At 46.0% G+C, this 14,200-nt stretch overlaps 1 protein-coding gene across 1 annotated transcript in view; it reads left to right on the top strand.

The window, feature by feature from the left end:
• The window catches only part of DYNC1H1 (dynein cytoplasmic 1 heavy chain 1), a 2,031,190-nt gene that overhangs the window by 597,573 nt on the left and 1,419,417 nt on the right, over nt 1-14,200 (top strand). Inside the window, exon 36 of the mRNA XM_069637760.1 lies at nt 10,360-10,590. Within this exon, the coding sequence (XP_069493861.1) occupies nt 10,360-10,590 (231 nt within the window). The remainder of the gene's footprint in view (nt 1-10,359; nt 10,591-14,200) is intronic.

Here is a 14,200-nt window from a genome sequence, read left to right as displayed (position 1 = left end):
TATGCACCATTCAAACAGCCAGTAGTTGTCCAATCGGGACAACTGCTGGTTTTTCATTTGCCCACACCTAGATTTTCTGGCACCACAAATGTGGACTGATGCTATACAGTCCCATCCCCTTCCTGTGCCAAGCACACAAAAAGGTACCACTAGCCTGCGAAAGGAGCAGCTTTCCCGGGCAAGTACATGACTTAATAAGGGATTTCCTGGCAAGGCAGGAAGAAGACCAAATAACAATATGGCCAAAGAAGCGAGCAAAAAGTCTTGTGGTGCGACCGTTTTGGGCACTAGCCACTTTTAGTAGCCATATGCGGTGAACCCGAATGTCCACACAATAAAAATAAAAATAAAAATTTGTAAAAGTATCCCCATTGTACTGCACTGTAAGGTGCTGTGTGCAATCTTTAAAAAGTACAAGAATTCAAAAGGGAAACAGTTTCCCAATACTGATAGTCTGATCGACTGATCATTTTCCCCATAACGGTATCCAGTTAATATGTCGGGGGGGGGGGGGGGGAATTTAGAATGACAATATGTCAAACATGTTACCGAAAAGAACATTTTCAAATATATTATTTTTTAATTTACATGTTTTATTTTGTTTCGCGAGTAAAAAGAGGGTTAAAAAAAAGGGGGGATTGGGGGGGGGACCCCCCATTTCAAGCTAAAAATAACAAAAAAAGACATTCGAATTTTTTTTTTTTCGGTAACATTTTTAGACATTTTGGCATTAGAAATTATGTAATTCGAAATATTCACTATATTAGCCAAATGTAAGGGAAGTGAAGCTGAAGGCTTTACTTCCCTTCAAAAAGTTAGATCAGTTTCAAAAGGAGAGCAAAAAGAATGGTTGTCTATAAAACTAGGAAGGGAAAGTGGCAAAAACATATTTCCTAACCATTTCCAATCATCCTTCTGTAACTTCTCATTCTTCGAATCCTCGGTTCCAGTGATGGACATGTTGAATGCTTCCAGATCCCCTCCTGATATAGAGATATGTAGAGAAACCCCTAAACGCTCACATCAGAAAAAATGCAACCAACTAGGGAAAAGGGTACAGCACACTTCTTGCAAGGCTTATTTCCATAGAAAGGGTAAAAACGCACCAGCAAAGAACTCTGCTGCCACAGGGAACTCTTAACAAAATCGGCTTGAGCAACATATTATAAGAACACCCAGAATCATCAGTGATGAAACTTGCATAGGTTACAGATTCACGTAGCTTGTTGGTGCGACCCTCTACATGGGCATCCTGCTCCATAGTGGATACCAGGTCATTGGTCACGGCTTCTCCCGTTGGTCTTCCATGTGGGGATCTTCTTAGCACGTCATTGGGCCTACAGTTTAATTGTCAATTAAAAGTCCAAATCCTAGCATGCCCTATCTGTGGCCTAATGTGTACCTGTGTTAGGCAAGATTGCATGCAGTACCCTTTGGGTGCACTACAACAACCCTGACCTCCTAGAAATAGGAACCCAACCTTTGGTACAAGTCTGTACCACACAGGTTGGTAGCGTGATTGAGCAGCCAGGCTTACCTCAAGAGGGGTCAATGTGAGCTTTAGGGGTGTTACACAGAGATTCACAGTGACAAGTATTCAAATAAACTTGCACACAAGGTTTCTTGATTAAACAATTATTAATTTAACAGTCAGTTTGAGTAAGCCTTCTTCAGAAGGGGCAATATAATAGTAACACACAAATACCCTCCAAAATACCCACTCTTAATATTTCTAAATCAGTAGATACCCTTTTGGGATGGCACACAGACACCTCCTACACCCTCAGGTGACATAAGTAACTAGGACACTATGGACATTAATATATCACTGTTTGCATTTAAAATCAGACTTAAGAGTTTATGAAAGAAAAAGGTTAATTAGAACAAAACCAGAGATTTCGCAAATATTCTGAAGCAGGCAAGTACTTTTGAAAAACCCCCACTGCAGAGTTTGTTAACCCCTTCCTGGAAGGAAGACTAAACATGTCAGAGGGAAGAAGAGTCATTCAGGGAGCCTGGCTAGACCAAAGTCCAGCACTTCTCAGAGGTAGTTAAAAGTCTTGAACAATGTTTTAGAAGTCTTTGTAGAATAGAAGAAATCAAAGTAGGGCCCCAAGCTGTTTAGGCTTGTGAAGTAAAGAAGCTGTTAGCAACTCTACAGAGTAACCAAGACAGGTCTCAGCAGAGAATAAGTGAGGTTACACAACAAGAGTTAAGTTCTCTTAGACTCTACAGTACCTTTGGTTAGAAGAAACTGGCTTTGGCTGACTTCTGTTCCTGTGCAGCTCTGCAGATCCTGTGTTCTTGGGCCTCAGTCGTGGGGACAAGAGGGAGGACGTCTGGAGGACTCCTGCATTGCAACGGGACGATCGGCGACAGAAAAGGACCAACTTCTATTCAGTGGCACTAAGCTCTCCTTGTATCTGGGGTCCAGCACTCTGTTGAGGTGGCTGAGGCTCAGTCGGTCCTGCTTCCTGGAAGTCCGGAGGAACTTCCTAGAGCTTTTGCCCAACTTAAAAGCAACGCGCACAAACTGCTGTTCCGCTTCCTGGCTATTCGGTTCCAGCAGCAACTGCAGTGGGTTTTCAACCAGCTCCGAGAGGATGTCCAGGTGGCTTACTTTGGAGTTGATTAGTCCCCATTAACACAAGGGGTTGAGGCGAATTTGGAGCTTCAGCACAGCAGCAGGGCTACACCGGGAAAACCAACGGTCCAGAAGTTGCAGCAGGCGTTTCTTTCAAGTTCTTCTTCGGATTCCTTCGTCCAGTGTTCGACTCTGCCTTCCAAGCCAAAAAGCCTTGCCTTTTATGCAGGTTTCTCCCATTAACTCCAGCCTAGCTGTCAGTCACCCAGCAGGGTGCTGTCCTTGCCGGACAGCCAGCTAGCCAATCACCTAAGAGTGCATTCCTGTCTCCTAGGAGACTAAGCACAGGGAGTTTCAGGCACCTCCCTCTCTTCCTGCCCCTGCCAGACACCCTGGAGCCAGAGGCAAAATGAACAAAGGAACCAAACTGGTTTGGCGTGCAGAGTAAATCTCAAGAAGGACCTTTCCACAAACAAATGGTGAAAAAAGACGACCGAGCCATTTTGACAAAAATGGCACAGTTGGGGGCTTTACTGCAGCTGCGAAAGCAGCCCGCAGTAAAAGCACACCACGGTAGTTAAAAGTAAACCACTGCCACCAGACATTCATCGAGGAAAGGGTAACTTAAAAATGTTATGACAAGCTAGACTAAGGGGATACTAAGGAACCCCACCAGCTCCCTATTATAAAATAGTGTGTGTGCTGGGTCTAGAAAGGTACAAGGTAAGTTAGGTCAATTTCACTTCACTGCTCTTGGAAACAGTAGTTTATCCAAGAGAAGGTATTTAAACCTTGGGGAAATCTGGAAGACTTCCCTGTGTCACTGCACTAAAGGTGCTTTGTGACACAATGTAAAAGATAATGCCTATGGAGTTTCAGACTCCACAACCAAAAGAAACAGACAAAAGACACATAGAATTAAAAGTATAAAGTTCCAAAGTTCAGCAAAAGTGCTGGTGGCCTCTAAGGTGGGAGTAATTTAGCTCTAGACTGAAAATTCCCCCTAACAACCTGCTACTGCAGACATGGGTGCAGAGGCTACTTTCGAGGTCACACTATCTTACAAACCCAGCTCGATCCCAGACACGTTGGCGCTGTTCCAGTTCTTCCCAACCTGGGCTTAAATGTGTTACTTCCCCTCCCTGGTGCACCTCACAGCACAAATCAGAGGCCTGGGATATTCTGCTATAATCTTTCTGATAGATTGGCAACCTAGCAGCTCTATGGTCGGTGGTCTGGGGCTGACCTATACTCTGGAATATTGGTGTCTTGGTATAGGGGCTTCTGGGCACTATAACTTGGTGTTTGGGCTGGGGGAGATCAGAGGCTCGTACCCTCCTTAACATTGAAAATTGGAGCAGAAAGTAGCGATGCAGTCTGCAAGAGGTGGTTGAAGAGGCAGGGAGAGAGGTTATACTCCTGGGGAGCACCACGAGTAGAGAGAGAGATGTTAGGGGGAATTCTCATTTCTGTGCCAATTCCATTCTACCTTAGAGACCACCAGCTCTTTTGCTGGACTTTAGGACTTTTCATTTTTATCCTGTAGTGAGTGAGACCTTTTTCTCACTCATGTATTTTTTATCTGATTTGTACTGTTTCTTTGGTGTTGGAGTCTAACAAACTCCATAGGGATCTTCCTTTTACATTGTGACACACATCACCTTCAGTGCAGTGTCACAGAGAAGTCCTTTGGATTTCTTATAAGGTTTAAATTCCTTCTCTTGGGTGAAGTACTGTTCCCAAGAGTAGTAAAGTGAAATTAACTTTACCCGTTTTTCCTATGTAGTTCCAGTACAACACATCATATGTGGGAGTACTGAGGTGGTTACTTAGTAGCCCCTTTTTCTACTTACTCAAGTAACATTTTTAGGTTACGCTCACTATATTTAATGACCGGTGGCAGTGGTTTAATTTTCCTAACATTGTGCGTTTTTACCACAGGCTGAAGCCTCATCTGCAGTAATGCACCCATGAGTGCCCATTTTGTCAAAATGGCCCTTGTCTTCTTTTTTCGCTATTCCTTGTTAGTGCAGTCTTTCTTGGGTTTCACTCTGCGCGCCAAACCAGTTTTAACCCTTTTCTTCAATTTGCCTTTGGCAGATTTCAGTGCTGAAACCTGCCTCTGGCTCCATTGTTCTGGCAGTGCAGGAAGCGATGGAGGTGCCCGAAACTCCCTGTCCTTGGTCTCCTTGGTTAACGGAATGCACCCAGTGCTGATCGGCTGGCCTTGCAGCACAGCCGCCCTGCTGTGAATGATGGCTAGGCTGTGCATGAATTTGAGAAAACTGCATGAAAGGCGAGGTCTCGAACAGAGGCAGAGCCGACCATTGGACGACATATCAGAAGAAGGAAACTGGAAGAGAAGCTTGCTGCACCCTCCTGGGCCATTGGACTGCCCGGTGAAGCCCTGCTGCGGTGCTGAAGCTCCAATTGTATATTGACTAGAGAAGTCCGGAACAGACGACTTCTTACCTTCGGTTGGTGGGACCAACTGACCACAAGACGAACTTTGCTGGAAAACCTCTCCCTGCTGGCTGTAATACTTTGCTGCTGCTGGAACCGAGTGCCAGGGCTCAGTAAAACCAGAATAGAGTGCACTATCTTTAAGCCAGACCAGAACTTCAGCAAGCTCCAGAGGACTCTCCCGAAGCAGGACTACCCAACCTTGAGCCACCTCAACGGAGTGCTGAACCCCAGAAGCAAGGGAAGCCCATTGGTGTCCAAGAACTGCGGTGGTGCTATTGACAGGTAGCTGAAACCGCAAAGTGCTGCTGATCTGAAGAGAGCCCGTAGCCACCGCCGACTTTCAAACTGCAGTGCTGGAATCCTATAGACGTCCTCCCTCTCGTCCCCACGACTGAGGCCCAGGAACCAGGATCTGCAGGACTGCAACCAGAACAGAAGCCAGCTGGATCCTCTTCTTAAAACCTAAGGTATTGTCTTGACTGAAGGGCTACTTACCTCTTTCGTCTGTAGCTTGCTTGTTCTCACTGCAGACTTGCAGCAGCTGCTTTTTGCAGAGTTGATTCCAGCTCTGCCCTTCACAAGCCTTGCAGCTTGTGGCCTTACAGTGATAATTATTACTACAAGCTCTCTAATAACATTGCAAAAGACTTTTGTGATATCTAAAGAAGTTCCTCAGCTGCCTAGACATTGTTCAAATTGACTTTGGCTGTCCTGACTCCCTGCAGACTCTTCTGACCCATTGACTTTGGTTTTAACTGTACCTCATAGGTGGTGCATACGTTTAACTTGTGTTGCTGGGAAAGGTCTAACATAGACTTCATTGGGAGATTGCAAAGTATTCACATGCTCTGAGAATCTGTTAACCTTTTTCCTTCCCTAACCTTTCCCTTATCCACAATCTCAGAATTGTATCAAGTACCGAAAGTGAAATATTAATGCCAAGCATTGTCCTAACAATCTACGTCACCTCAGGGTGTAGGAGGTGTGTGTGAGGCATCACAAAAGGGTATCTACTTGCTTATCTGAACTCTGAGAAAGTGTTATGAAGTGTACTTTTATTGTTGCATATTGCCCATTCTAAAGAAGGCATAATTTAAAACTGATTGTTAAATAAATAATTATTGTACGAGAAAACCTTGAGTATAAGTGTTATTTGGATGCTTGTAATTGTGAACCTCAGTGTTGCATCTCTACCGCTCACATTTACCCCTATTGAGGTAAGTCTTGCTGCTTAGTCACTCTACTAACTTGTATAGTACAGACCCATACAATAAGGTGGGTTACCTATTACCAAGAGGACAAGGCTGGTATAATCTTCCACAGGGCACTGCATCCAATCTTGCCTATCAAGAGAGAGGAGAGAAAAGGCCCAGTTGGACCTGAGAGGGTCAGTCGGTGAGAAAGAAGGTCAGCCAGGCCATGGCCTGATCAGTAATACCAAGGTTGTCACAGAGGCGATTAAGCAGGATGGCATGGTTGACTGTGTCAAAAGCAGAGGCTATATTGAGGAAAATGAGGACGGAAGGGAGATTAGAGTTAAGATTGGAGAGCAAGTCTTCACTGGTGTTCAGGAGAGCAGTTTCTGTGCTTCTGGCAGCTCTGAAGCCAGACTGGTGGTCATGGAGGTAACCAATAGATTCAGTATGTAGATTAAGCTGGGAGATGGCCATCTTTTTCAAGAGTTTGCACAGGAAAGGAGTGATGGAGATTGGCCGATAGTTAGCCGGAAAGGGAGAATTGGCCTAGGGCTTCTTTAGAAGGTGGGCTGCACAAGAATGCGTAAGGGGGAGGGGGAAGTTCTAGTGGCAAAGGAGTGATTGCGGAAATCAGCCAAGGGTGTGGATGTGGTCCTTGATGGTTCTGGATGAGCTGGGGAAATCCTGCTTTGACGAGACTTTCATAGATCAGACTTGTCTAGAAATATTGTCAAACGTGAACAGGGGAAAGGAGGAGGAGAGACTGCCTCAGCCAGGCCAGGCGTGGAGGAGGAGGAGGAGGAGGAGGAGGAAGAAAGAAGAGGTAGAGGAAGAGAGGGTGGACAGGATGTCCTGAGTTTTAGTAGTAGATATCATAAAATGAGGAATACGTGGGAGGAACATCCTGTCGAAAGAATGTTACCACGGGTAAGTAACTTGTTCTTCTCCTTTTAACTGTAACATTTATGTTACAGGGACAAACTTACCTTTAATGGCTGGTGTCAGAGAACCTTTTTACTAATTTGGTGCACCTTTACTGCGGGCGCCGGCAAAGGCACCCATGGGTGCTAATTTTACCAAAATGGCCCCTGTCTTCTTTTTTCACCATTTCAGTGTTGCTTGTCCTTTCTTGTGTCTTCCCCTGACCTCCAGGGCAGGAAAATCCTTTGTGTCAATTTTGTCTTTGCCGTGAATCCTGTGGCTTCTCCGCCCTGGCTCCAGAGTATCTGTGAAGGCAGGAAGCAGGGGAGGAGTCCAACACTCTGCAGCCCTTTGTCTTCCAGCCTGAATGCGAGAATCCTGTTCAAACTGGGAGGCTCGCTGTCCTGAAAGGACTGCCAAACCCCCCAGTTTGAATGTTGCACGGCTGTTTGATTGGCTGGGTTCCTGCATAAAATTACGGTCCTGGAAGCTGAAGAGGAAGTCGACCACTGGAACCGAATCCGAAGAGGAAGATGAAGAAAAATGCTGCTGAGATTTCCAGCGACCGGAGAGCCTGCTGTGTAACCGGAGCCTGCTGTTACCCTTCCTTCCAATTGTCTGGGTACTCTCTGGAAACGACGACCCCAACCCAGAGCCTGGTGAGACCCACTAGACTCAAGAAGACCTGCATTTTGAGCCAAACCCCAATACCCTGGGACCTCGAGCCATTGTGCGGTGCAGTGCATGGTCTCCCAAATTCCAAATCTTGCTCAAACGTTGTGGACATGTTGCTGAACCTCCAGAGACATTAATCAAGTCTGAAAAGTCCCCTCACCAGAGTCCTGGATCTTGCAAACGACAAGAATCCGACAAGCAATATTCAGTCTTCTGGCTCCTGAAAAGGGTGCCAAAACCACAGCCACATCCAGCCACGAAGAAACTCTTGCCTGGAGCTTTCCCCGTTGATCCTTGCTTCAAAGGTCCTTCACAGGTCTTGTGTTCGGTCTTCATGAAAAGGAATTCAGTGACTGGGTTTTTGGCTGCTGATCCTGAAGTCTTCTTGCTGGAGCTCCTGTTCTGTGCTAAGGTACTGTGCTGGCTGAGGTATTTACTCACCTCAAGCATTTCTGATTTCTGCAAAGCTTTGTGGCGTTCTTGTGATTAGGAGTCCTCTCATCCAGTTCACCCAGTCCCACTGCTGGAATCCTCCTAGGGTGACTTCTCAGAAGTCCCCGGACCCTCAGCTAACTTTAAAGTGAATACTTACTTGTTTGACCAGTCTTCCGTAGGAACTCTGACTTTTGCTACCTCTGTGCCTTCCTGAACTGACTGTTGTATCTAGTGCCCCCCTTCTGCCACTGAGAACACTTATGCTCCAAGAATAAGGGAAAGACTTTCTATGGATTGGGCCTGTTGCCTAGAAAAGAGAACAAGTGTTTAAAATTGTACCTAATTATAAATGAGTTGGTTGGTAACTGTAACTCTTGATAGTGGACAGTTACAAAAGTTCTTACTTAACTTGAATGCATGCTGTGCCATTCTAAAAAGTATATATAAGGTTATTTTGAATTGGTTGTGCCTCTTCCCAAAAGTCGTGCTGTTGGCTTCACTATTTCTTTCAGAAAAGAAGTGTATAAGTTCCCCAATTGGGTCTTATTTCCTCTAACTTGCTTTATAGCCTGTTTAGAATAGGTCTGCCTTGAGGTTTACCTACCTAGAGTAACATTGAGTCATTCATAAAGTGTAAAACTGGGTTTTGCTTTCCCTGGTCTGTTTTATCCAGATGCTAAAACAGTCGTAGGGTTTGCTTACCTTTAAGTTGCAGGTAGCACCTTTAAAAAGTATATTGGTTTTGCTCACCTACAATATCTGTTGTCCTGAATAATAAGTATTGTTTTTTGCTGTTCCTTGAATGAGTGTTCATTCAGAAAAGTCTATTTGCAAGTTTGTTTACAATGTGATTTCTTTGTGCGTCACTGCATAATTGACTTGGTCTACTGCCCTTGTATTACAGAAAGTAATCTAAAAGTAATTTATGGTTTTACTCCCCAAAAATAGGTAGGTCCTATAGTAAATGTGTATGATAAGGTTTGACTTCCCTAGAATTACTGTTTGGTATTTTGAAGAAGGTTTTATGCTTTGGTCTATGTACCTTCAAGCATTGTGGTGTGGTTTTATAAATGTGTTTGACTCTATGACCAGCACTACTTGTATTTTAAATAAACCTTTATTTTTTATATTTCTGGTTGTAAGTGTTCCTATTGGATCCTTGGTGTAGTACAGGTTCAGCGTACTTTTCTACAACCCTCTGTTCCTCCTAAAATAAGCCTGGCTGCTCTGTTTACGCTACCATATACTCAGGTGGTACGGCCTTATACTAAGAGTGGGGTCTTGTACTGTCTCAGTTGAATGGTTTTACTAAGCTGTTGGACTTCAGAAAATCTGTCCTAACATGAACACTATCTGTTTTGCTGTGGATTAGGGTGTCTAGGACTCCTCCACCCATTCAAAACCAGTTTCCAGCACACAAAGGCCCCTTTCATGAGTTGGGTCAAATCCCACAGCGAGAAAGATCATACATAGCCATTTTCTACCCCTGCAGAGGAGGTAGACTGCCAACAAAGGCAGGGAGTCAAAAGGACAGGACTTAATCGAGGTTAGCTATTTTGTCCACTGCTCTGGTATAATGGTTACCTTGAGTCAAAAGATAGTAATGGTGTACAGGAGTGCACCTTTAAAGTGTAAAAATATGGTAGCACCACCACCATCCTGACTGGGCTAAACTAGCTAAAGACAAATGCCCTTAAAGTAAAAAAAGGTAAGTAAAAAATATTGCTGTCCAGAAGGGAGGTAGTATTGCCCCTGTGTTAGTAGACTTAAGTACTCAGCAGGGTCCCAAAAATGAAATCAGTTTAATTAGCGGGTGAAATTAAATAGACTGCACTCACTAAAAAAAGTCTGCAAATATTCTGGGAGTCCCATTAAAAGCAATGGGGAAAGCTGCAAAAAGAAAAATCTTTCCAAACGTTCGTTTATTTATCTCCTTGTTCTGTTGATTTTAATGTGGATCTTTTCATGTGACTGTAAATGTTATTTTTATTTCTTACTTTTATGCTGATTTGAAGGCAAACTTTTTTTAGGTAATTGAATATGATACTTTGTGTGTTTACTTCATGCATTGTTTGTCAACAGATTCAACGAGACGCTGCAACAGTTCTGCAACCTTACTTCACATCAAGCGGACTTGTTATCAAGGCTCTCGAGCATTCTTTCAAGCTGGAACACATAATGGACCTCACTCGCTTGCGGTGCCTTGGTTCTCTCTTCTCCATGCTGCATCAGGCTTGCCGCAACATTGCCCAGTACAACGCTAACCACCCTGACTTCCCAATGCAGATTGATCAGTTGGAACGTTATATCCAGGTAACCTATTGTTCACAGCGCCGTATTAAGAAGTCAGTTGTATGTTTCTTCCAATCTTTGCTTCCTTTTCTACATCTTTTCTCATTTCTTCAAGAGTGGCTTCCCCAATGACAGATTGTGCACTACTGGCGAGTTTCTGAGAATGGTTTGGTGCTTGTGTGTAGCATAATATCTGAGGCTTGGTGGTGTGGTCTTTAGTTGGGTTTAAATTCTTATGTGGCCGTCTAAATGGAGGCAGGCATTCCCAATGAGTAGATTATAACCTGCAACCGATTCATTCCAGCCTAATCTTCTCCATTTGGTACTCTGGTGGTGTTAAGCCAGAGTTCCTATGTTTGTGCATTCTAGAGCCTCTTTAGGGGGCCCCCTCAACTTTGTCATTTCCCCAGTGTTTTTATGGTTACTTAATATCTCAGTTAGTCTCCTTGCCATTATATCCCTTTTTACCTATTATAAGGTAGATAATATTGGGTTTCGCTAAAGGTGCCCAGTCCCGCACCCCATTTCTGCCCTAGAGTGATTGTGTCACTGTTTTCCAGTTTTGGGGAATAGGTTGGTGGTGGCTGTGTTAAGGTAGTTTTTCTAAAGTCCATTTAGGGTAGGACTTTATAAAATGACTCCTTGGTATACAAAGCCCCAACTTCTAGTATACTACTCAAGGTTTTGCTACTATGACAGAGCAGCCAGGCTTATTTTAGGAGCTAGATGTGCGTTGTAGGCAAGTACTGTTAGGGAGACTTCATTTTTATGCCAAATCCCCTCTACCTGTGAGACCCCCCAGCACTTTTTGCTGGACTTCTGGACCTTTTTTCTTCTACTAATTGAGGCAAGCCTTTTCCCCTTCATTATTGCTTTTTGTTCAGACCATGGAAACCCTGTTCATTGTGTTTATACTTTGCTTTATGGAATCTTGCTTTACTCCATACTTTAAGGCATCTGTTTCACTTTTGCAGCACACAGCACCTTTTGTGCAGTGCTGCTGGGGGCCACTTGGGCTCTCCTTTTTTATATTAATTTTTTCTTTAAGAACTACTGTTCTCAAGGTTAGGGAGATACTTTATATCATTCTTAGCTTTTCCTTATGTGAGATCAGCACACACCACCCTATGTGGAATGCTGACGTGTTTCCTTTGCTCACTGCTCCTTTAGCATTTCTGTAACAGTGACAGGCATACACTTACGGCTGGTGGCAGTGGACATGTTCCACCAACTTTTGTGCAGTTTTTACACGCCGGCTGTCTTCACGGCTGTGGTTATACACTGAAGGTTCCCCATTGACCCAAAAGGGTAGCTTCTTTTTTTTATCACCATTTTTTGTGATTGTCCCTTCATGGTCCTTTTGCCAACCTGTGCGGTGGAGCTCATGGTTCGACTTTTGTCTTTGGCAGGAATCCTTTTTGAAGCCCACTAAGGCTTTGGTGTGTTTGCGAGGACAGAAAACTGGGCAGGATCCAGAAACTCTGTCCTTTGTCTTATGATGTGCCTGAGAGAAATCAGAACCTATTGGGGGCGGGGGGCTGGCTGTCCCGATTGGACAGCCACCCACCCCCTTCTGAAAACTGCAGGGGGTGTTTACAGAGGATGAGTGTGGGTTCCTGATAAAAGGCGACGATGCTGAGGCAAAAGACAAGCCGACCACTGGAACAAAAGATGCGAAGAAGAGGTCCAGAGACTTTTGCAGCCACTTCCAGCAACTGTGAACAGACCACTGCAGCTCTGACCCAGTTTGTTAATCGACAGGAGATCCAAAGAGGGCGACTCCTTCCCTTTCGCAGGTGCGACCAATTGGTCATAAGACTACCTTCGACATGCTGTGACCTTTCTGGGCTACAAACAAAGTTTTGGGAGTCCTCGTGTTTTGCCCTGTGAGCTGATCTATGTTTTTTCCCTCCTTTTCGGTAAAAAGTTAGATTTTTGTCAAACAGTCCGTGTGCTCTTTCTCTATATCGGCCGAGAAGCGAGGGATCTGTTTGTCGGTGTATTTCAATGCCCCTCAAGGGCAAGAATCGTCGAAGATTCCACGTCTGAGGAGAAGGAAGGAAGTTCCCTTTTTAAGCTCTGCTCCAGCTGCGCAATGTGTTTGTAGAGGACAAACCCCTCCAGTTCTGTCTCTATCAGGATCACAGGAAAGTGGATTGCGACACCTGCCTCGGTTTCTCCAAACAAACCTTGAAAGATCGTCACAGTAGGCTGGCGGCATGGCTCAGCACCAAGGCCTCTGCTCCGTGTGGGAAGCAGGGGCATGCCTCACCAAGGGCCGGCCGGTCCAAAGAGCGGGTTTCTCACTCCGGTGAGGGCGCTCCATCCGTGGGGGCACAAAACAAGGTACTGCAAGTCCGTTTCTGTCGGGTTTGCCGCGGAAGTGGGCACCTGTGACGGGCAGGGCGCGCCCATCTTCACCTTCTCCAGCTCCACCTCAGAGGAAATCGGCTAACCTGGCGAAGCTGCGTGAAAAACCTGAGCAGATGAAGGCGCAGGAAAAGACAACCGACCTACCCCAGAAGGCCCAGGCGAACCAGGTGAAGTAGTCGGTGACGATCAAGTTGGTGGCTGCCACCCTCTCGAAGGCCAAGGGGGCTGACCCAGGCAAAGTAGCCCCCGCAGTGCCCAATGAATCCCTGCCCTCGAGTTAGGAGGCATCGGGCAAGCCGGTGGAGGGTACAACAGAGAAGAGGATGCCATTCCTGAGCCCGGGCCCAACTCCTTGGGATGCAAAAGGGGGGGGGCCTCAACTGTACTCCAGGGCACAGATATTTCTTCCTCGGACGAGGAGGGCCAGGCATCCATCTGCACGATCCAGGAGGACATGGGAGACGACACTGACAGTGAACATCCCTTTGGGGAACGACAATGACGGAGGTGACGCCGGTGGACCTGCTGTTGACGGAGCAGGGACCAGTAGGCCTACCACCCGACCGCTCCGAGGGATGTATCGCTGGACATCCTTTCGACCCTGCACACCCTAGAGTCGGAGATTCAGAAATGGATGCTAACGACCCCGGCAGCCCCATAGGGGTTTCCAGCAAAAAAGAGGAAGCAGCACCCTATACCGCCACATCAATCTTCACACGTGCCGCGCCCCCCGAGACACGGGGACCGGCATGACGACAGACCTGGACGACATGGGCACGGTGAACGGTTCACCGCAGCCAAGGGCCTCTCCCCGAGATGAGGTGGTGGTGTTCCATGCCATGGTTGCCAGTATGTCGGAGCTCTTTGAACTGACACTGGAGGAGACCAGGAAGGAAGGGTTCCAATATCAACGCAAGGCCAAGAGGAAGACCATCTTGGCTGTGCCTCTCCGGGACGATGTTTGGGAGGAAGGCCTGGCTTTGAGGAACCTGGCCACGGCCCCGGTTAAGAGGGATCGGCTGGAGAAGAAATACCAGGTGCCTGTGTCCGCACCCAAGTGCCTACATTCACAGCCTTCCCTGGACCCAGTGGTCTCTGCAGCAACAAGGCAGACGTCGTCTAACCCCTCGTCTTCATCCTCTGTCCTCCAGATAGGGGATGAAGTTGGATGCCATGGGAAGAAAAGTAATTAATCTAGTTGGCGTCGACAGTCAAGACGGCCAACGCCCTTGCTATCCTGGCCATATACGACAGGGAG

Source organism: Ambystoma mexicanum, chromosome 14, assembly GCF_040938575.1.
Source record: "Ambystoma mexicanum isolate Mex_15411 chromosome 14, UKY_AmexF1_1, whole genome shotgun sequence".
Taxonomy (NCBI): domain Eukaryota; kingdom Metazoa; phylum Chordata; class Amphibia; order Caudata; family Ambystomatidae; genus Ambystoma; species Ambystoma mexicanum.
Note: the sequence above shows the minus strand (reverse complement) of the source record. Positions and strands in the feature narration are given on the sequence as shown.